The sequence below is a fragment of the Vigna umbellata genome, chromosome 2 (assembly GCF_029865625.1).
Source record: "Vigna umbellata cultivar VRB3 chromosome 2, Vumbellata_1.0, whole genome shotgun sequence".
Taxonomy (NCBI): Eukaryota; Viridiplantae; Streptophyta; class Magnoliopsida; order Fabales; family Fabaceae; genus Vigna; species Vigna umbellata.
Genome location: NC_142166.1, coordinates 52267114 through 52292304, shown reverse-complemented (window position 1 = coordinate 52292304; position 25191 = coordinate 52267114). Strand labels below are relative to the sequence as shown.

General features: G+C 31.1%; 2 protein-coding genes across 2 annotated transcripts; one reads left to right on the top strand and one right to left on the bottom strand.

Moving 5' to 3' along the window:
* Positions 1–4324: 4324 nt before the first annotated feature.
* On the bottom strand, positions 4325–5912 carry LOC124824580 (GATA transcription factor 7-like). Its single transcript, XM_047297026.2, has 3 exons — positions 5753–5912; positions 5315–5622; positions 4325–5212 (listed from the first exon to the last, which is right to left on the bottom strand). The coding sequence occupies exons 2-3, from the start codon at positions 5618–5620 to the stop codon at positions 4619–4621; spliced, it is 900 nt and encodes a 299-aa protein (XP_047152982.1). The 5' UTR covers positions 5621–5622; positions 5753–5912; the 3' UTR covers positions 4325–4618.
* An 8125-nt stretch (positions 5913–14037) lies between these two features.
* Positions 14038–19454, top strand: LOC124824581 (SH3 domain-containing protein 2-like). Its single transcript, XM_047297027.2, has 10 exons — positions 14038–14278; positions 15569–15691; positions 15793–15862; positions 16314–16465; positions 17436–17537; positions 17684–17884; positions 17998–18060; positions 18193–18345; positions 18433–18507; positions 19129–19454. Exons 1-10 carry the CDS (start codon positions 14219–14221, stop codon positions 19243–19245), a joined length of 1116 nt encoding a protein of 371 aa, XP_047152983.1. The 5' UTR covers positions 14038–14218; the 3' UTR covers positions 19246–19454.
* Positions 19455–25191: the final 5737 nt, after the last annotated feature.

The window sequence follows — 25191 nt, the reverse complement described above, 5'->3', positions numbered from 1 at the left end:
ATTCTGGGAGCGACATTTTAGATTTAATGAAGTGAGAGGTTAGAGTGTTGTCGTCTCCCAACACAAGATATTTTTGCTATTCATCTGGGGGATTCTTGTGGTGGTGCCCTAAGGTTGGAGTTCCAGAGTCTGCTCCACCAGTAAAGAAGGTATAACAAAAGCCACATCTATATTTAGCATTCTAGGATGTATGGTAGATAATAATTTGGAGAAATAATTATCTATATTTGAATCTTTTATTAATAAATTGATACATTAAAGTGAATATGTTTTTTTTAAAAAGTAAACGTTTCTGATAAGATCAAGAACGAAGATTATTCTTTGGTGCAACCTCAAGCTTTAACATTACTTACACAAGGTGGCTAAGAATTTTTACACGGACCTACTTTGTTCGGTAGCCGTCATGTCCTTGTTTAAATTCGTTTGATTTTTCTTTTTCTTTTTTTCTTTTTGCAATTTCGTAGTAAGAACATTTGATTGGTGCAAGGTTTTTCTCCTTTATATCTCTAACAGACCCTTGCTATATCTTAAATTTGACTTAATTGTATTTTTATCATCACATTTTGGTTTTTTCTTTTTTTTTTTAATTCTTTTGGTCCTAATTGTTTCAATTTACCGTACTTTGGAATTCGAAATTTATACAGCAGTTTTGCACCTTCTCAATTATATATTTTTATTGTGTTTTTTCACCTTCTAAATACAACCACCTTCATTAACTTTATGGGCAAAAAATATTTACAATAAGTTGTAGTTATCTAATAAAAAAGTACAAGTAACCCTACTACATCATTATAATATTACCAAAATTAATATATATTAATAACCAATATTTTAATAATTACTATTTTTAATTATATTCTTTCTTTTTTTATTAGCCTAAGAAAGTTGACGCATTTAGGGGTCCATGTTTCCAAAGAATTACCGGAAACTGGACTCCACTTTTGACCAAGTCTGATCCTTTTTGTAATAATGGGCCAAAACGATGGAAGGATTTTTTAGCAATTGCCATTTTGTTTCATTCTTGAACAAAATATTAGAATAAGTGGCTCCTTTGTGTTGCTTTCAATGCTTTCTTTGGCGGCCCCTTTGTAAAAGAATGATAAGATAAGACCATAAAATTTTTACGTTCATTTTGATATAAAGTATAAAAATAAAATAGTTATAAAAAGTTAAATTTTTTTATATTTTAAGAAAGAAGAAAATAAAAAATAGTAATGTAAAATAAATGTAAAAAAAATTATATGTATTAAAATATATTTTTTTAACTTTTTTATATAGTGGAAATAAAAGAAGTGTTTTGTTCTTCTTGTTGCTTTCCTTTTGTTTCTGCATGTGGTTCTCCTTTTCTGCTTTTGTTTTAGCTTTCATTCCTATTGTTTCCATGGCCAAGCTTCTTGTGAGATTGTGTTCTCACAATATCTCAGCTTTCTGAAACAACCAAAATTCTAGATTTCTCGTCAGAACCAAATTCAGCAATGACTTCTTTGCCGTCGTAGTTACATTGTAACCACTTTTATTAGTTTGGCAAGATTCCATAATATCGTTAATGCAGAATTTCATCTTTCCAATGCTTACACTTATAAATGTAATTATTTATCAGTGTAAAGTTCAACGTTAGATTAATTATTTCTCTGTTAATTTTTAAATTATATGTGTGTGAGTGTTTATTGAAAAGAAAAATAAAGGAAGTAAAATATCAAATTTAAATAAACGAGTGTAATTATGACATGGGAGTTAATGCCGTATATTAATTCTAAAAGATTAAAAGTAAACGAAAATTAATTGTTATTGCTGTTTCAATAAGGGTTTTCTCCACTATAGTTTAGGGTCAACCTATAATTCTTTATTTTTTATTTTTTTGTGTTGGATTGAGTTTTTTTTTTTTGAGTTAATATAAAAGTAAATATTCCTAATAAAATAATCACTTGTTATCAGGAAAACAGAAGAGGAATAAAAGAGTAGTTTTCTGATTATTTCTTTTTAACAACCCAGAGTTTCTTATGAGAAACAAAATAAAAACTTTGAATTAAAATATTTTTTTATCATAAAATAAATACTATTTATATCAAATTCATTTAAAGTAAACAGTTTTTAGCAATCACTTTTTTAAGAGCAAACAAATATATAGTGATGATTATATCTAAATTCTCCGCATGTGACAGTAAAACTAAACTATATATACAACCTTGTATTTTCTAGCTATATATAATGTGAAGGAAAAAAGGTAATATTTTGTCATCAACCAATAAAACACTACCGTTATTAGAACATCGATAAAATTATTGTAATCCAATAAAAATAGTTATTTAATTAAAAAATAAAACTTACAACAATTGTGAAAATTATACTCCCTTTATATACATCTTCATTTTCTAGAAGCTACTGACAGTAAATGTGAAAGGTTGTAAATGCAATTTTTTTGACTAGTTCATGGAATTGAATAAATTGAGATTTACTGGATTGAAGCTTAAATAAAACAAGACCATATATATAGTTGAGAAGTTCTGTACAGCATGTTAAAACTTAGAAATTATAATGGTGGAGGGCCCTTTCTGTTGTAAGTTTCTGGCAAGTGTTGTTGTTGAGTCTGTTGTAAGCAAGCATGAAATAGTCTAAAGATTGAACCTACTAATCAAACATTGAGTGTTTCAATTTAAAAGTTTTGAATAGTTCAGTAAAAGTCTCCATATCACATTCCATGAAATTATATTTTTATTATACATATAAAAGGAGGGCAAGTTATTTATTTACTTTTCTTAAAAATTGGCAAAAGGAAAAAAAAAAAAAGTATGGTGATTTGAGTGATTGAAGTTAACCAGAGTTAGACTGGGTCCTTATCTACCAAAATCAAATGTGAGTCAGTGATGCAAGCCACAAACCGTTTCAACGTCACTATTTGTTTTCGGGACTTTTTGCTTTTTTAGTGCTTCAAACTATTTCCACCTAATTACTCCCTCTTCACTGTTCACACCATTTGATTTTGTTTATGTTCTTGCCAAAACCCTTTTTCAGTTTATATTGGTTGGCTCACTGGATTCAGCCGAAAATAAGTTAGCTTATCTTGGTATATAGAAAAGTAGTTAAGAAGGGTGAGTGATCAATGTGTATTCTTTAGTCCAACACTAAACGACCAATGAATTGATTAGTAGAATGACAGACAAGATTAATAATAAAAATAATTATGTTAACTCTAAGTCAGGTCATTAATATATGAACTAAAATTGGATCAACATTAATTAGAAATCTATTCTAAAAGTTTATGTTTGTCGAAAACTTTACCTTCACACTTTAAATTAGTCATTTATACTACTTTTACATCATTTATCCTTTCTTTTGTAAAGTCCAAATCCGAGGTTACCTGCTAAAGACACTTCGACGTTTAAGTTAGTTTCTAATTACCGATCGATTATCACAATTAAGTCTTAAATGTCTATTAAACGCAATCACATACCTCTATACTTTATCTTTGTATTTATAGGTTTCGAAGTGAACTTTTGATTAAGGCTAACCAAATTGCGGTCTAACATCACCTAAGTATGTTTTCACCTTGTTAATAAAAAAAGGTTAAATCTTTGAACCAAACAATCACAAAGTTGGTTTGCGACAGTTTACCTATGTAGTTGACCGAACAGGAGACATAGACCGATCGGTTTGTACAGCATCTATAAATATAGATAACACCTTATCTAACCGAATGATAAAGAGAGAATGAAAAACTAAATCTTTGACTTCGACTCTATAAATCGAAACAAAAAGTCAAACAAAAGCTAACTGAGTGAGTAAGTAAAATTGTTATTTGAGGTGAGGATCTTCATGGGGTTTTGGAACTTTTAGATACCTTATTCCTTGCAAAAACGCATTGATTATAAATAAATTGCGGAGAGAGTTACGCAGTGAGGACCATTGAAAAGATTTGGTTTCATTCTTTTTATATGACCAAGAAGCTATAATGACTTGACTCATAATATCTAAAGCCATGAATGAAGGTCAACTCCTGAAGAAGAGTTATCAAATTTGATAGATTTATTTTGAAAAGAAAAGAAAAACAAGTTATATGATAAAGGGTAATAAGCATTATGAGTGGTGTGAAGGTTAATGTTATTTGGGTGGTATCCACTTGGTAAGTGGAAGTATCATAGATTGAATGGTTGTTGGAAGTTCATGGCATTGTGTCCCACCACCAACTACAACTTCACTCACATGCACGCACGTTACATGTATTGCACTTAAAAACAATTGCCCACTGCACTACCACCACTCTCTCTATCTTCTTCTTCTTCTAATAATAATAATAATAATAATAATATCAACTAATCCAACTCCATTTCCCACTAACACTAACTCAATATATATAATAATAAAACAAAAAGACTTTGTTTTTGTTTATCTTCACAATGAACATAAATAAAATCAAAAGATGCTAAGGAAAATGGGATACATCGTTACAAACAATCAATGCCTAATTTCTATTTCTCATACTAATATATCCCTCACCTAACTACGCCCTACTACTAACTATAACTAAAAAAACGCTAAATAAATATAATACAAAAAACAAACCGGTTCAAACCGGTTTCTGTATACCTAATCTGCCACGACTCTTCCTAATCTAAGAATATCAGCAGGTGGGAACCATTTGGGCCTGGGGATGGGCCTCCGGCCCAGAAACCCCTTTCTTCTTGCGAATCTCCAACACTTTCCGGTGGCTGTTGGAGTGAATATCGCTGCAGAAGGTTGGGCTACAGGCCGGTCTGTACTCCGAAAAAAGCCGACCCGATTTGTACCGGACCCCGCACGCGTTGCAGAGGGTTTTTGCGCCCAGTGGGCCCGTCCTCCACTGCGGTGTCTTCTGCACTTGACAGTGACTGCACCGCCGCTGAACCTGGACCCCAACGGGCTGGGCCTCGGCCCGCTTTTTCTGTTTCTTCGCGGGCGGCTCCGTCGAGGAAGACGAGCACGAAGACGGCGAGGACGGGAGAGAGAGCAACGGGCCCAACGACCACACGCGAGCGTTTGGTTTTCTATTCCGTACAGTTCTTGTCTTGGTTGTTATCTTCGTTTCACACGGAAAACGAGGCGTTTTCTTCGCTGAGGGTTCCGGTTCGACCCGCCGGTTCACTTCCTCCGGACGAACCGGGTATAAAAGAGACAGCTCCGGGAGAGAATCGTCAACAAAGTGTGAAACCCACTCTAGGTCCTCCAAATCACCGGCCTACATAATTTCAATTATCAGAAAACACAATAGAAAAACTAAAGCAGGGTTAGGAAAACAGGAAACAGACAAAAAGACATACAGAGAGAGAGAGAGAGTTACCGGAACGGCTAGTTCGGCGGAGAAAATTGAATCGTAGGAAACTCCGGTGGAATTAGAGTTGCTATCGTCTTCTCCACGGTCCTTTGACTGCGACGAGGCCGATAAACTTTTTTTTTCTTCCACGTATTCTTGTGGTTCGTAGTGAAGAGAGCCGTCTGAAAAGTCAAATAGGTCGTCGACGGAGAAATCGTCGCCTCCGGCAACGGTGTTGGCGTTGAGGGAAAAAAAATCCTCGCAGTGCGTTTGCTGGACGATGAACTCCCGCCTTAAACTCGGTTTCAACGCTTTGGCCACTGCTACCTCCATTTCTACGACAAACCGAACCAGAGTTTACAGTTAAAGCTTTGGGAAAGAGAGTTGAACTGTGTTAAAGGGAAAGGAACGTGAAAGTTTACTTTTTTTATTTGGTGGCTGATTAATTATTGGAGTTTAAGTTACCTGTAAAGAAGAAGAACGGGAGGGAGGGGAAACTGCAGAGGAGTTTTAAAGGTTTGAACTTTGAAGGAGAGAGAAACAAGACAGGAGGAAGAGAGAGAGTTTCTTCGTGGTATTTAATTTCTTTAACTTTATCTCTCTTTCCGTCCTCTCTCTTATCAGGATCTCTGTTCAATTTGAATAAATAAATAAATAATAAAAAATAGAAATATATATGCAGAGTACCAAATCTTGGTTGTAAGAGTTTGAAGGAGAGGGTGTGATAGTGGCAAGCGTGTGATATTTGGTCACGTGGTGGGGCTTCGGTATTATTAGTCCTTCCTCTTTCTAATATTTATTTTTTTATTTTTTTAAATTTTGAATGGATCGTTCTTTGATGGCTCCGTAAGTTCAAAAGTTGTGCCCTCGATGATTCTTATTTTTGACCGAACCTAGGATTAAAAAAAACCGAAACTGGTCCAATGTAACCGCATAAAAACAAAAACGTTAAAATCAAACGCCGGTTTTGACTGTTACAATCGCAGGGCAGGCTGAGGGTGTTCCGTTAAGGGTGCGATGAAGCGCGTTTTGAATAAATGAGAGGGAGTCATAGGTTTGGTCGGGCGCGTCGATCTCGGGCAGTGACGTGGCGCGGTTACTTAAACCTATGGATAATACATGTTATTTTTCTTAGTTCACATCGCATGCTTTGTTGTTCGCGGGCGTGTGATTGGTGGAATGAAAGACATGCAGACACGTCGGATAGGCGCGTGAAGGTTTCGATGGCGTATTGACTTTTAACAGTGTGATGAGGCGCTTTGATTCATACCTCAACTTTACGTTTGGAGCCATTACTTTCTGTCTTCAACCATCAAAACGCGCGTTTCTTTTCTCAATTATCCCCTCTTAGCTGTCATCCCAAAACCAGATATTGCTTTCTTCTCAATTATTATCCCAATTATTACAATTCAATTTAATCCTAATCTCTTCAAATATACCACCATCACACCCAATGTCTAAAATTTAATAATAATCACAAATGTATTTAGTGTATAAAGTTTTATTTTTCATCTATTATTGTAAGAAATTGTTTACGTTCTCCATCTATCAAAAAATAATGTTACTACAAACTTTTAAGGTAAATAATTTTAATTGTATTAACTTAATCTATTGAATGATCTCAATTTCTATGTCGGAAATGTCATTTTAATGGTTAAACTATGTCACATTAATGATAATGGATTAGCAAACTAATCAGCGTTGCCATCTCCATGTGTTTGATACTTTTTTACCACGTTATTTTGTTTTAATAAGTTAAAATTCAATTCTATTTATTTCAATTTCATATTATGTATTATTTATATTACAATAGATTAGTGTGCTTTTTTTTTTGTGATATAACAGTTTGTTTACTACTTTTTCCATTACTATTATTTAAATTTATTTTCTATTTTTAGTTTTTATTTTCATTATGAGTTAGCGGGATATTAATGATAAAGTAGGGAAATGATTTATATACTTTTACTTGTGATAATTTGTATAGTATATTATTATATATTTTTAACATAATATAATATTAGCTTTTACTCGTAGCACATTTGAACTTGATTCCGATCTTATTGTTGTTTTCATTTAATTATTTAATGTGCATTAGTTGATTTTTTTTTTTACTTTTCTATAATAAATATAAATTTATAGATCTCTTATTTCAAGCCTTTCTTTCATCTTATAAACTCAACTCTATTTTACATTTTGCTCTATCCTGTGACCATTATTTTTTTAATACACTGTAAACTAATTTTATTTATGATATCATAACTTATCCAATGATTATTTTTGGCACGTTATATGCATCAAACCAAAAATTCCAACAATTAAGTTAATTAATAAAAAACTATTATCTTACAATATGTCAATTGTAAAATTTGAAATCAACATCTTATTTATATTATTTGAATTTTATAACCAAGTTAATTTAATGGTTCTAAATTGTTTTATGTGTTTGTCTCATTATTTGTTGAGTTCTTAAACTTGGAAGAGAATCAACTATAATTAACTACGAATAGATTATATGAAAATAAAATAAAACCATCACTTAAGATCCAAAACATCAAAATAGTAAATTATAGCTATTATTTTCTCACATATTACTCATGTTATTGCCCAGTAAAAAGATGTAACATTCAAAGTCACTCTAACTGTTGTAATTTAAATATTTCACAAGATATCAAGTTACACATTACATGATTTATATATTTTCTCAAAATTTATAGACTAAGACGTTTTATATATATTTAAAGGAGATAACAAGTTGTGAATTATGTATACGAAATTATAAATATTATTTTGCAGAATGTTTGAACATATTAATTACATAAATAAAATATTTTTATTTCTTCTTTAAATAAAAGATAAAGTTGCTTCTCTGTACCAGTTTATGAAATAACAAGTCTTATTTAGCAAAATATATATTAATTACGCAAAGAAAATACTTTAGTTTTCTTCTTGAAATAAAATAATAAATGATTTCTTTGAGCTGCTGTCAACGTTTCTGTCATGTCCTCTTATGAGGATTTGAACCTTTTTATAAATGTAAAGACGTGGTTACTTTCTTCCCGCCTTAAGCATTTGTGTTCTGTTTGTGTTGTAAAAAACAAAATAAATAAAACAAGGTTGATTTTAAAACACAACCAAATTGAAAATTTGAGCTCTCAAAACCGATTATCAACCCGATCCGGCTTGGTCAACACGGGTTCATCACTTAGTGAACCAACTCAATCCGACTCATTTGTTAGTAAGTCAGAAAAATTTGAACTCGGCTTAACCCATCGAGTTGGTGGGTCAACAGGTTGATTCATTGCCTCACTTAATTACAATTTTTTAAATAAAAATAAATTACAAACTTTCTATAATTCAAATCTAAACAAATTTTATTGAATTTCACTTTCAATATGGGTGTTTAATTAATTTTGAAAATAAGGAATTTAAATAATTTTTTCAAGCAAAAAATAATAATTAATATTTTTATAAAATAAAAATTAGAGTTCAACCTGCATGAGCTGGGTTTAAATGAGCTGAGTTAAAATCTGACCCACATAAAAAAAAATACAATTTTTTCAAATCCAACCTGACCCAAACCTGTGGTGGACCGAATTGACTCGCGAACTGTGACTCATTTTAACAACTTTAGTGAAAATTACTCACATTAGTTTAATCATTACATTTTCAGTTTAAATTAATATTTTGAATAAATAAAGTTAACGATCCGTTTTCTTGGCACCATCTTGTGTGCTGCTTGGTATCAAATTCTAACCACTATTTTTCTTTTACAACCACCCTCTTCTACCCACACAATCTCATTTCAAAATCTTAGCTCTTTTACATTTTTGGAGTTACCTTCTTTGTCCACTTCCCCCTATCATAAAGCTTATTTTACTCTTTTAATCTATTGTGGATTGTTACTTCATTTTCTCATATATCACCATTAATCTTTTCATCATCTAATAACATAGCCCCCACGTTCTTTAAGTAATGGAGACTCAAAACACTCGGTTGAGGATGAAACAAACTGATATTAATATGCATTATTAATAAGCATATCACAAAAAAATTAGCGTATGCGAATACCATAAATAAAATTCTCATAGTTAGTCTATATGAATATTTATTATTCACTTTGGAGATTTTATATTCCCTTATAAACATATTGGGTACGAGCATAATCATATTTATACTTTTATATGTTACATGCAAAAAAATATAATAAAAATTTAATTTATATTTTATTAAGTTAAATTTAATTAAAATTAAAATTAATTTATATTTTATTAGACTAAATTAAATTCTAATTTATATTTAATTCAATTTATAATATATTTTATATATTATTTTGTAATTTTATTCAAGTTTTATTTTAAAAATTTATTAAATATTTTTTTTAAATATTTGCAAGTACCAACGAGTATCCGTAAATTTTTAAATCGGGTCGGGCACGGATAATGTGTACTCGCAACCGACCCGACAAAAACAAATCTACTCACTACTCGACCCACTACCCGCACGGATACCTTCTTAAAAAATATCCGTGAATATTTTAAAATCTGTGAATATCCGTGGATACATGCAAATATTTAAAAAAATATACTTTTATAAAATATTAAAATAAAATTTAAATAAAATTACAAAAAATATAATATAAATTAAAATTTAATTTTAATTAAATTTAACCTTATAAAATATAAATTAATGTTAATTTTAATTATACTTAACTTAATAAAATAAAATAAATTTTTATTTTTATTTTTATTTTTTGCGGATAATGGCGAATATAGGGTGTTGCTCCGTACACCACCACACCTTTCTCCCTCCACCTCCCCTTTATTATTTTGCCCCTCAGTAAAAATAATAATTCACAAATACTATATTTACATTTGGGATAAACTTAAATTTTAGGGATTCATTAAAATCTTATTTTATTAGTTTTGGGTTTAGTAATATTTGATTTGATTTTAATAGAGATAAAATAGATATAGGTAGTTTTGATTTTCCTTTTATTTAGGAGAGTATTATTTTATTTTATAAGATAGAGATACATTAGGTAGATTTTATTTTAAGTTAGTTGATATTCTATTGTTAATTTTTGTTTCAGTAGGGGTGTGGAGACCAAGATACGAACCTAACAACCTTGCTCCGTTTGTCTCTTGTGCTGGCTTCACTGTGTTGTATTTCTCTCTCTCTTCTCTGATCTTCGTAAGCAAAGTGGGCTGGGTACCTGCAAAGGCACTCCGACGCTCAAGTCAACAGGGGTGTTGTTCGAAATATGAAAATCTCAATCAATTTTCTCTTAGGGGAAAAAAGTACCTTTTTTCTGGTGTGCTTCGTATATTTAAATTAGCATAATAAACCGTTTACCTGAAAATCCGGTCAGTTACTGAAGTAGAAGTTGTAACCGTCGAATTGTGCGCTGACACTGAGTCAATTATTTCCACGATATATGGTCGTGATTCGCGGCGTTATTCAGTCAAGGTGTGTAACTGCTTAACTGCTAGATCACGGTGTCGCATTCTGTATGTCGATCATCATTCGTGTCGACCTAAGTGGGTGACGTGTCGGACGTATGTCTCATGTCGCGACATCGCTTATGCGGCTGTCGAGCCTCAAATGGTCGAGAGCGCCACGTGGTCGTAATCTATTACGGTCGGTTATCAAGTGATCGACCAAGCGGTGTGGTCGAACGTCATTACAGTAACCGACAGTGGTTGTTATTGGTTGACCGTTGGAGGGTTAGGTATCCTATAGTACAATTTTTATTATTTATACTTGGCCCAACCTATTTGCACCTATTTAAAGGTTGTCAATGTTCAATCAAAAATAACCTCAATAAACCGAAGAGTATTATTATTTATGTGGGTCACGTTTTTTCTAACAACATTTCACTCATTTATAACTAATATTAAAATATTCATTTATAAATAATAAATATTCACAATTAGCCAAATTTTATTAAAAATATTCGCATATACATTACTCTTAGTTACTAAGTTAGTTATGCATATACATGTAAGAAAAATGAAAACCGATGACTGTTAATGCGTTAAAGTTAAGTTTATTTTAATTAGAGATAACAAATAAGTCAGGTTATTTAATTAATATTTAAAATAATAAAAAGAATTATAATTATTAAATTTAAGATAAAGATAAATTATTTTAGAGGAAATAACGGAATTCAGACTGGTCATACCTGAAACCATCGGTAATCTTCAAGTAAAAAAGTGATTTTTATTTTTATTTGGAGAAACAGATGTTGAGACCAAACACAATAGCGTCAGATGGCGGCAATGACGAGAGAAAGCAGCAAGCTAACGCGTGTAAACAACATTTGATACGTGGATGGTCCTGCTCATCTGGGAGGCTTTGCGGAGAAATGTTATTAATATTTTATTCTGGTATGACATTTCAAATTAATGGTGACAAATTTAAAAGAATTATATTCAAATAAATATTGTTGTAAGAAGATAATATTTTTAAAATATCGTATCATTGATTGTTCGAATTTATGGCAGAAAAAAAGGATCCTAACAGGTTTTTATGAGAACTGCACAAAACTAATAAAAATATGATAGCTGAATGAATAGAAGACACTTATTAATTTTTTTTTTACCACTAAACAATACTAAATAGTTTCCATATTGTTAATAATTAAATTTCGTAGGTCCATAATCAAATAACGGTCAAAAATAGAAACTGTGAATAAATTTCGTAGGAACTTAAAATGAATTTCAATTTCAGTATTTCAGCTGTACACTGTCTCCTACTATAAGCAATATTAAATTCCTAGTCTATTATATTGGGAAGCCGAGTTTACGGCGTCTTTGGATAAAGCTTTATGGAAATATGAGTTATATTTTGGGTTAAATATGTTTTTAGTCTCTAAATTATCGGTCGTTTTTTGTTTTCGTCCCTCTTTCAAAGTAAGGTACAATTTGGTTTTCATTATTTTCGAAACGTTCGTTTTAGTCCTCGAAAACTAAACACTGTTTAAAAATTTGGTCCTCATTTAACAACAAATGAGGACTAAAACCAAAATTCTGATGACTAAAACGAACGTTTCGAAAAGAATGAGGACCAAATTGTACCTTATTTTGAAAGAGGAACGAAAACCAGAAACGGCCAATAGTTTAGGGACTAAAAACATATTTAACCCTTATATTTTTGATGGTTCTATATTGATCATAAATAAAAACAAATTTATAGTAAAATAAATGTATGTTGATGAATAAAATAAGGTAATTAAGTTACGATGAAGGCCTGGTTGTCAAGTTGTTATGTGGTAGATTTGATAGGTAAGTATTTAATTTGTAGGCTTGGTTCTGACGTAAAAGTAGCTTAAGGAACATTTTGAACTTAACTATATCCGATGACATTAGAAAGATGGGGCCAAAAACATGGATTTTGATAATGACTTCAGTTTTCTTCCTTCACAAACTTTGGTGAAACTCCAGGACCATGTCATGATGCATTTTACACTCAACTCAAATGCAAACAGTAAAAGTAAGATATATATTTACATTATTTTCATTTGTTTCATAAAAATAAAAATGATTTAAAAAATATTTTTTTATTTTTTTTAGAAAAAATAAAATAAAATATATGTGTTAAAATATCATTTTTCACCTGCAAAATTTTTCAGGATTTCTAAGTAAGAGGATTATTATTCTTGGACGGGTTATAGTGCGAGAGCCTGGCCCAATAGGCCCATTCCTTTATTTCCCTTTTGTTACTTCTATTTATGCGTTTTCTCTCTACACCTCCTTCCATGTACTGTATTCAGTTATGATTAAATTTTTCATTTTTATAAAAACACATCCTATTAACTTAAGGTCACTGAGTTGACAATATTTTTATCAAATCAATCTTGATTTTATTCTAAAATCTGTTCACTATTAATTTTTAGTTTTATTGACAAGTTTTTTAATTGATAAATAATATTCTATCAATTAATTAACGAGTTAGTTTAACGTTCAGTTGTGTTGATCATTTTCATTAAGTATTTAAGAGTTTTGGTGTTTTTTTTAGTTGCCGTACAAACAACTTTTAAATAAGGAAAAGTGTCTTAAATTGTAAATTATTTTTATTTAAGTTATATATATATATATATATATATATATATATATATTGTAAAAATAAGATTATATATATATATATATATATATATATATATATTAATTAATTAATTAATTAATTAAGCTATACACTAAATACTGAAACTAAATATTGATTATCTTTAACAAAAAAGAATATCGTTCCAAAATATGATTAAATGTAAAAAATGCACTAAGTTAAATTATAATTAATCTTAGAAATAGGTATATAATATAGACGTCAATGTTGCAAATTCATTAAATTGTAAACACGTGAAGGCGTGAAGAGGCTTGGAGTAGGTTGACATGTTCACTCATTCAAATGCAGTTATTATTTTGTACCACTTTTCGAAAGGGAGAAAAGTAATAGAAAAAAATGTTTAAATTATATTTTCTTAATTTGTAAAACGATTTTTTTTTTTACAATTTAAGCTTATATGTTTTGAAAAATTACAATTTTGTATATGTTTCGTTCATGTTGGGCTTAACATATTTATTTAAAATACTAAAAAGAAAGAATCTAAGCAATTAAATTTATCAATAAAAACAAGCATGTAAAATTTGACAAATGAATCAAACATAGAGTTTTAAGAATCTCAGACCAAAATTAAAATTGCTATTTAACCATAATATAATTTATAATATATAAAAAGCCAACTAAGGTGCCCAGGGAAGGAACAAACAAAGCCCCTGTCTATGACATAGAATGAAATTTCTTTCAACGTGATTTGAAAAACCTCTGCTGTCTCTTCCTTTTCTCTGTGATATTCAAACATCTTTCCTACTGTTTCGGCTGAAAACGAATCAGCAGTGTGCGCGGCGGTGGAAGGTGGATCAAAAAGGATTCTGAATGGAAGCTATCAGAAAGCAAGCCTCCAAACTTCGAGAACAGGTTGCTCGCCAACAACAGGTTCCCTCTCTCTTCCTCTCTCTGAATAAACCTATTTCGACTGCCAGATCTTTCTCCGATCACCGAAATGCATCTCTTCCAATAGATCAATACAAATACACGCCTCTTCAATTCGATTAGGATTATAATTTACTTCGCATCGATAATTCCGAGTTCTGACCAACCTTGTCGTACTCTTGCACTGCGGAAATGCTTAAGAAGTCTTGTAATGTTTGATTCACCAAATTCTTAGAATAATAAGCTTAATTTTAAGCTGCTCCGTCGCCGATTCGGAAACACTGCATAGATTAGAACTTGATTGGTGAATTAGCAATTCGTTCAGTTACATTAAGTTTCTACTTGAAATAAGCTTTTTAAAATAACTGAATTTATAGATTTTTTTGTATTGATCTGATGATGTTCCGAAGGGAAGGTGGCTTTAATATTTGGTAAGTAAGTTGTTTGGAATTGCAATGGTTTTTGATTGGCTACGAGCTTGGTAATCAAATACATTGTTTAGGGTAAAATGCATTTTTAATCCCTAATTATATGGCTTAATTTGGATTTAGTGGTCTAAACAGTTGTTGTTAGTTTTTTTCCTGTATTACCACTAGTGATGATGTGACAAGCATCCACTGCATGATGGTCACTTACTAATATGATGGTGCCGGTAGACGTGTGTAGCAATTCTACTAAGTGCTGTACATGAGCCTATTAATTATACGCATGTAATTCAAAAAATCAGTGTTATATTTTAGTCATATAGTATGTTGATTCCGAAAGATAGAAGGGCGAAAACATGTCCTTGTGTTTAAAGGCCAATTTGTCATGTCTTAGCTTCTGACTGAATGCATCTCTCAGCAAAAGTCCAGAAAATATTAGATAATCTTTGATGCACTAGTATTTGTATCCTACGCAGAGATTAATCTAACAAAGGTACACTGCCATGCAATTTACTGTCCTCCCAAGTCATTATGCTGAGATGAATATTAATTGGATCCATAGATATGGCCTTGGCTCCTCCTACCCCAAACAGTAAAGTAAAAGAAAGTAAACTTTGAGATAAAGAAAAATAGTTTACACCCAATACTATTTTACAATATCAGTAACCTGTCCCTGCGAGACATTGGAACACTTAATTAAAAAGGTTTCATTTATTTGACTGTGGTCTGAAATATGACGATTACCACTTTTCGTGAATGGGGTGAGTGTATGTATGTGTATGCACACACATACAGTTGATTTTTTGCTTTAGATGATTTTTTGCTTTCTTCCCCTATTGAGGTTTTAACCACAATTATTGCTATTTAGGCTGTGCTTAAACAGTTTGGGGCTGGGGGATATGGAGGCTCCGATAATATGGTTACTGATGAGGTGGAACTTCAACAACATCAGAAACTTGAGAAGCTTTACATATCAACACGGGCTGGAAAGGTTACTTGGTTTTTCTGTACCAATACTCTATTTTTGTTCATTTTTTTTATCTCCATTTATACGCTCTCTCCTTGGCTGATATGAAATATATTGTTTTTCAGCATTATCAAAGGGATATTGTCCGTGGTGTGGAAGGTTATATTGTAACTGGATCCAAGCAAGTTGAAATAGGTCAGTTTGGTTGGTGAAATTTTGTTTGTAGTTAGTTTTTGGAACAGAGTGTATGCCATTGTGTAAGACAAGAAAAAGGAGGGTGGGATGGAAATTGTGCTTATAATTAGAGAAATTGGAGTGCTGTTAGAAGGAATGAGAGAACAATTACAGGAGAGGTAATAGAATGTATACTAGACAAAAAGCTATTGAAGAGGATAACTGCAATAATGGGAGAGGAATGGAAATGTGAATGAGCAGGAGTGAGAAATAATGGCAAGGCAGAACAGAATTTTTGGGAGTAAGTTGGTAGCTTAGGCCACGGAGGGTATAATCAGCTAAGGTTGTTATCTTATATTTCTGCATTTTTTTCTGGCATGTGTTTCCGTATGTTGAGTTGCTTTTCCCTGTAATGGAGATTTTACCCTGTGAGTATTGTTATTGAGTTACCACCATATCTGTTATTTAACAGGAACAAAGTTATCAGAAGATAGCAGGAAATATGGTGCAGATAATACATGTACCAGTGGTAGTACGTTATCAAGAGCAGCGCTAAACTATGCACGTGCCCGTGCACAAATGGAGAAGGAGCGTGGGAGCTTACTAAAAGCACTTGGAACACAGGTAAAAAATGCCCTAGCACATGCACACTCATACATCATAGCATTCTGAAGTTAAAAAGTTTCGTGCCAGTACATGTGATTTTTGTGCTAAAGTAACGTGGACCAAAGCATCTTAAAATACAATCCTAGTTATATATTGTCACTGTTTGGACTGATACTACATATTTTCCGGTTTTGCTGCCTTAGCTTTAATCCGGGCTCCACTGTCCCTGGGGAAGCTGTGTAATATCAAGCAGTTTCCCGAATCCTCTAAGTAGTTTATTAACTTGAAATTTAAGTAGTGATATTTATTTTACTGTATACATTTCTACCATTTCCCTTTTGAGATATTATATCTTTTAGCTTCTGTTATATTATACACACTGCACACCATTATTGTGCCTGATAAAGATAAGTAGGAATAATATGGCTTTATGACATTAACCAGTATCTTCCGTTTATGCATGAATCCATCATATAGTCATTGATAATTTTATGAAAGGTTCTGATCTGGTGTCGGACATGTACATGTAATTCTTGGATTTAACCCTAACTGAACTATTTTATCTGGAATGAATAAGATACAGAATTATAGCTGTTTAAATGAGAGACAGAGCCTTGTTACTGTAGTAACATTGCGGATTTGTGACCTAGGCCACAGGTTCACATCTAAGGAAGCCCCATTTCCAATTGCAATGATAAATTATGTACATATATTCTTCCCTGGCAAACCACGTTAGTTGGGAGTCTCGTACATTTCTATAGATGTTTAGATTTGGCATCACTGGTTTAATGCTTGGATTCTGTCCTACTGAACTATTTTATTGACTCTGAATGGCCACAAATGCTCGAATTTATTTAATCTATGCTAGGTCTAGTCCTAACTTTAATTGAATTTGATGGTTGACACATACATTCACCACGTTAGTCTTTCTTGCTTATTGACCTAATCTTTCGGAGACTGAACATTTTCAGTTTTGGTTGATGCTTAGGTTGCAGAGCCCTTAAGAGCGATGGTGATGGGAGCACCATTGGAAGATGCCCGACATCTTGCTCAACGATATGATAGAATGCGGCAGGAAGCTGAAGCCCAGGTACCTGTAAATTTATGTTTCACTTTATTGTATATTTTTCATTTGTCACCAGCTTACTTCTTGGTAAATGTCGGAATAAGTAAATATTTCATCGATGATTTTTTTCTGTGTACTTTGTAATTACATTGTTTTTTAAACCTAGACAGGCTATTGAAGTTTCCAAACGCCAGGCAAGAGTAAGAGAAACACCAGGCAATACTGAGAATGCCATGAAACTGGAAGCAGCTGAAGCAAAGCTCCAAGACCTAAAGACAAACATGGCCATATTGGGAAAAGAAGCAGCTGCTGCAATGGCTGCTGTTGAAGCGCAGCAACAGAGGTTAACCCTCCAGCGTCTTATAGCTATGGTATTACAGTTTTGCCATATTATGCTGCAGTTCTTATGTTTTAAAATCTTAAATCTAAGTTATCACAAATTATTACTGTTACTTGAATCCAATGTTCTATTTTTAATATTAAGGTTGAAGCAGAGCGAGCATATCATCAAAGAGTACTCCAAATACTGGATCAGCTAGAGGGAGAGGTAATCCATTGTATCCGTTGGTCATTTTTTCATCATATTCTCAATATAAAAGTCAAATATGCCATTAGAAAGTTACATCATTTTCTTTCGGTATCAACATATGATTGTATGACGTTTATATTTGAATAACAGATGATATCAGAACGACAGCGGATTGAAGCCCCTCCTACACCAAGTGTGGATAACAACATGCCACCACCTCCATCATACGAAGAAGTAAATGGTGTATATGCTTCTCAAACACATAATGGCTCAACAGATAGTATGGGTTACTTCTTAGGAGAGGTTAGATTTTTGCTTGTACAAAAATTAGATATTCTGCTAAAATAATAAGTGATTGCTTACTTTATTTTCTGCTGTTTTCTCATGCAGGTTTTGTTTCCCTACCATGCGGAGTCAGAAGTTGAATTGAATCTATCAGTTGGGGATTACATTGTTGTTAGAAAGGTTTGTCACTTACCAAGTCTAACATTACATCTTTTGGTGAACCGAAAAGGATGTCATTTTATTTGAAGGAATCAAACCACGATCCTCTGCCTCATATCTCCAGCACCGAGTTCTCTGCGGCCAAAATCTGAACCATATATTTACATTTTCTCTGTTTCTTTAAGTACTATATACCAGCTGATCCACGGCTGATATTTGGCTGTAGACAACTTGTTGCAGAAGATCTGATTTGGAATCGATTTTTTTTTCCTTGGGGGAGGGTGCTTTATATTTGGCTTGTTTTGGTATTTACAAACCTGTAAAATCAAAATTTTGAAATTTGACTTGTGAAAAAGGCAGTAAACTACATGTATACCATCTAACATGATAGCGGAAAACAGTTGATTAAGTTGTCGGTTATGAATGAATGATTCAACACCACAATGATTGTTTGATCATTTTGCTTGTGCCTTATGTCATGACATACTTGTCTTGGCTATAAAGGAATTATGGTCCTGCAAGAGCCTGTATCCTTTGTGTATCACGTTCGTGTTATATTTAAAAGAGGCTTTGGTTATGGTGCTGGTGAGGATAGGTTTCCCTAAAATCATTAAATTGTTCCTATATGACTTTGATTGACAGGTGACCAACAATGGATGGGCTGAGGGCGAATGCAAAGGGAAAGCAGGTTGGTTTCCATTTGGTTACGTTGAAAGAAGGGAGCGAGTCCTTGCAAGTAAGGTAGCTGAAGTGTTTTGATTATTTTTCTGCTGATCAGGGTTGAGTTGGTGGTTTCTTCCCCAAGGGTTTTGTATGTGTGTATGTTTTGGTTTGTGCTTCATGGATACCAATCCATTTGTGATATATAGATGATGACAACTTCTTTCTTCTGATTATCAGTTGATTTATGTAGTATTGAAATCATTTGTAGCTTTGATTTCATTTAAGTATTAAAATATTTATACTCTTTCCCGTTTTTAAGAAAAAAAAATCGTAGCTAAATCCATGTGTGAATGAATAACTTGGTTATCCATAGTCATTATATTATATAACTGGCACTTGTATATTTCAATTTCGGTTTTGCTCACTTTTTAATTAAATTAAATAGAATGTTTTTCTTTTCTTGCTTAGGTATTTTTAGCATTCTTGTCTTGGTTTGGTACTGTGCATTTAAAATTGGGTACTGATTTCTGATACTGAGCCTACTTTTATTACTAAAATTAAAATTTAAAGGGTAGATGTTTTAAATTATTCATTATATTATAATAATTAAATTTATTATAAATAACTTAATACAATGATTATATTTGCTTTATAATAAAGGGTTTAAATTATAATGAAATGTTATTTATAACTACTCTTCTTTTTACAAATGTTGAAATTTAATTTGAAAATGAAAATTGAAAGGGGTAGATGATTAGGAAAATAAAACGTAATTTTATTGTATGAAAATTAAAAGAATTTTAAATCAAAAGTAAGAATTGTATTGAAAAGGATTAAAAAGGTTAAACGTTGGAACTAGGCATAATAAATAAATTTTGGATATGGATATTATTTGTTTTGATAGAAAATCTTCGGATTGATTGGATATTTGTAGGGGTAATATTCAATGTTTTCAATTAGATATATAGATGAAGATGACGGTATATATATATATATATATATATATATATATATATATATATATATATATATATATATATATATATATATATATATATATATTCGTCTCATTCATGTTTAAATTAATACATTTATTAGGTAATTTAGTTTTGTTATTTGTGTGATTTCCTTAAAAAGATATATTATAAATTTCTGATAATATAAAAAAGAGATATATTTAGAATTTTATATAATTATAATATATTTTTTAATATTTGACTTTCTGAATAATAAAACATATTCTTTTAATATTAAATATTATGATAGTATCATGATTTTTTTTTATATAAAAATGATTTAATTGATATTTGAAACAATAATAAAAAAAATGAGTATACGAGTATATTCTATACCCAATAGAAGTCATATAACATTTACTAAAAGTCTTAATTTTTTTTTTCAATCTTATAGAGATGCACGAGTATTGTGTATTTTCCTTAATATCACCATAGCATGTTATAAGTAATGGAAAATTAAGAATAACTAAGTTACAAATTGAACAAAGTTATGAATAAATAAATATTAAAGAAAAATGATAATTGTTTTAAAAAATACGAAAGAAAAATTATATATAGTTAAATATTGTTAAAAATATAAATTTTACATTAAATAAAAATAAAAAGTTTAACAAAATATAGTGTAGAAGTCTTATAAACCAATTACTTCGGATTGACAATGGTGCTAATGACTTATGTGAGTTTGACTCAAATCTTTATTGTTGTTATGTCTTTCTCGTGATTTTTTTCTCAAAAAATCCATAATAGCATTAGGTGGATCACAAAATTATTGTTCAACACTAGTTTAATTATGAAAAATAAAAAATATATATTTTGTTTATAAACTCTCATTCTATTATGCAATTTTAAAATATATGCAACGTTATGCAAGAGATTTTTAAGAGGAAAAAATAAAGTGAGAGATAGAGTCGAAGTTTAGTAAGACAAAAAATCACCAACGATAACAGATTGTCAATTCTTATTTTATATATTAATAAACAAATAACTTCGAGGCTTTCCAATGTGCTTTGTCTTCACTCCAGGCTAAGAACGCTTAACCATGAAGTTCTTATGAGTCAGGCTACCGAAAAATGCATTTTGGTGATATGAGTAGCCAAATCAATCTCTTAAAGCTATCCTTCAACTGTATAGTCTCATACCTATACAGTCTCCAGATCCCTCTCATTCCGGTCATGTGCCCCTTCCATTGGAAGCCTGCCAGGAGCCGCTCCTTGTCAGTGCCCCTTGCACCATGCCTCTTGCACCGGCGATCACTCCCCGCCCTCGTCAGTGTCCGGGTGTCACATGCCCACCAGCTTTCGCATGGTTCGTCCTCGAACCACACCGTACTGGGAGAGGCTAGGCTCTGATACCACTTGTAACGTCCCGACAACTTACAGAGACCATCGACTGCCACACATCACCACCAGGCTTTCCAATGTGCTTTGTCCTCACTCGCACACTTTCTGGGAAAGCACACTGGAAAGCCTGGTGGTGATGTGTGGCAGTCGATGGTCTCTGTAAGTTGCCGGGACGTTACAGAAACCATTATTTTTACTATTAAAAGTCTTTATATTAATCTCATGTACTATTACTTTTTTTCTTTCAATAATTATACATTAAATATAATTTAAATATAACAATTAAGAAGATGAATATTAAAATAATAAAAAGAATGAAAATTGAAACTACGTTATATTTTTTTCTTAAAAATATAACATTAATTTAAATTTTTTTAACTACTACCATTGAAACGGCTTATCTTGTCAATCATTGTATTTCAAAACAACTCAATCTTTTGTCCACACTCGGTGAAATATTTTTTAAATACAATTTAATATACTAGCTCTGAATAAAACATTATGATTTCACATTGAATTGCCATTAATAGTAAAACATAAAATTTTATGATAATCATGCTAGAAAGACAACGTATGGTAGGTGAACTACTAAAGTTGTGCCAAGCATGATACAATATGCCTTCACAAATTTTTTCCTTGTCAACTTTCCATAGATCATGGACCGCGACCTAATGAGTACCTCAACTTGTGTCGTTTCTTTTGGTGTTTATTGTTTTAGTGAGGAGAAAAGTAAAAATGTGAAATTTAGAAGTCATACCCTCATTTATTTATTTCTTTACTTTGGTGGGTCTACGTAAATTTCATTTAAGCAAAAAAGACACTTTACAAAAAGTAAAACAGTTATAATAAGCGAATCTTTATATTTTTATAAAGAAAAAAAATAATAAATATTGAATGAAGGTAAAAAAATTATGTATCAAAATATATTTATATAAAAAGAAAGAGTAAAATATGCACTGTTTTAAATAAAATTATTAAAACATTAAATATGTTTTTCTTTAAATATTTTTGCTCCAATCAAAATAAAAATATATTTATTTAGATTTTTATAAGATTGAGGAAGGTAAGGGATCCGTATTCTGAAACGCGGTGGAGCGTTGCCTTCTAATTCCCACCCACGAAATGAAAATTAGAACCCACAGAACAAAAGTGTCCCAATTACACGTGAGCCACTAAAACGGTTGAATGTGGAGGTGACAGCTTGTAGCTAACTTCTCATCACATTCACAAACATCTCCAATCAAATGGACCACTAAATATTTTATATTTAATTGCATGTGTCTAAAGCTAAACTGTGATACCTGTACACTGACAAGGGTAGGAAGTGATCGTCCCGGTAAGAGATACGAAGTGCAAGGAGCACTGACAAGGAGCGGCTCCCGACTTTCAGTGGAAGGGACACATGGATGAATCGAACATATACCGGAATAAGAGGATCTAGAGACTGTATAGGTATGAGATTATACAGTTGAAGGATAGCTTAAAGGGATTGATTTGGCTACTCATATCACCAAATACATTTGTTTTTCGGTAGTCTAACCCATAAGAACTACATCTGTTGATTTTAAATTTTAAATTTATTTTTTAAAATAATATTAAAATTTATTTTAACAAGATTAATTATTTTTTACATTTGTCATGTCACCGTTTATCAACTTAATTCCACATGAGAAATGTGTGTTAATTAATACTGCATAAACTAAAAACAAGATGAAACTACATCATATAATGAATACAGTCTTATAAGTTAATGATAGTTTAATTTTAGTTTTAATCAAATAACATAATCATGGTTTTCATTAATAAGTTGGAGAATTAATTTAAAAAAAAAAACTAGTTTACCAATAACATGAAAAAATAAATAAATAACAATCATCACGTTCAATCAATAACAAAATCTAAAAAAAAAAATGAGATTTGAGTATATTCAATAAAAATAAATAAAAAGAACAGTATATAAGAAAACCACAAATTTGACCTTTACAAATTTTTATATAAGTTTACTGACAGATTTGTAACAATTCCCATTATTCTTACAACACATTAGCAACAGATCCTGATTGATGAATTTGTTTTTATATGTTTTTCTTTTATTTTTTGTTTCCATAGTTGTTGGTTAGTTGGAACTAACACATCTTTCAAGCTTGTTTTCCTCTAAGACGACCCCACAATTATATCTTACTTCCTTTCTCTTAATATAAAGTTTGCAAATCACCATCACTCAAAAAACTTTTATAGGTTTGGATTGGGATAGATAGTCTTTTAAAATGGAAGCAAGAGCTAATAATTTCTCAGTACTTGCAATCCCCATCACACACCTTTTTTTTCCCTTTTCTTTTCTTTGTTTTTGGTTTACTCCATCTCATCTTTAGTTTGGCTTGCAACCAAATTCAAATTTTCTATATAAATTCAATCGTTATAACTTTTACGGACATCAAATTTCAACATAATATACATCACATTCAATTTAAACTACCCTTATAAACATCTAATTCCATAAATTTGTCAAAGGCAAGTATATAAAAAATTGTACTCTAAAATATAAGAAGTTTAATATAGGATTTAAACAGAGAAGTTCATACCTCCCAAAATTAACTTTGAACTATTTGCGATCAATTGTATCACTTATTTGATTAATTAATTTATAACAGTCTTATCCAATCACTTAACCAAATATTTTAGTTCTTACAATATTTTAACTTTTTATGTTATTGTTTATATTAACATGATAATTGTTTAGGAATGTAACGTCAATATTAACTCCTATTAACAATGTTACAATCAAAAGTTTTTAAAAATTGTCTTTCATTCTAACTATATTTTAGTTATTTGTTTAATATTATTCATCTACAAAATATGTTTCGTTGTTAAAATCAGTTTAAACTCGACAGTTTAGATAATTAATGTACATTAAATGTAATCACCTGTATTTATAAATTTTGAAATAAATTTTTAATTAGTGTTAGCTTAATTGCGGTCTATTTGATAATGGTTACATTTTAACTTGTTATGTTATTGTTTATATTAATATGATAATTGTTTGGGAGTGCATAGTCAATATTAACTTCCGTAATAAGGCTATAGTCCAAAGTTTTCAAAGATTATCATTCATTTTAAGTTTTTCGTAGTTTTATGTAGTAGTTCGTCTAACAGTGTCTGGATAATACCTGAAAAAAATGTTTCGATATAAAAATTAGTTTGAGCTTCATGGTTCAAATAATTAAAATCAATTATCTGTATTTTTACCTCAAATCTGTATTTATACATTTTAGAGTAAATTTTTGATTAATTTCACTCTAATTGCAACTCATTTAATAATAATTACATTTTGTCCTAATTTGAACTGAACTAAAAGTAATATTTATATAATCTAATCGATCTGTTAATAAAAAAAACGTTTATTTATCACATAATAAATAAGAAAAACGTTCTACTTAACACTAATCAAACGGTCATACGATACAATAATTATTCTTAATTTCTTCCTATTTGTCATTCTTCCTTGATGTTTTTGTCTTATTTTTAAGTCCTTGTTTGTTTTGTAGCTCTAGCCCTGTTAACCATTCATTACTAAATTATTTTTTTCATATTCTTTTCCTGGTCAGAGTCTCTCTTCGTTCTGCGTTTGAGCATTTTGTGGTTTTGCCAACACAGCAAACGTAACGTCAGCAACCAAAAGCCAACGG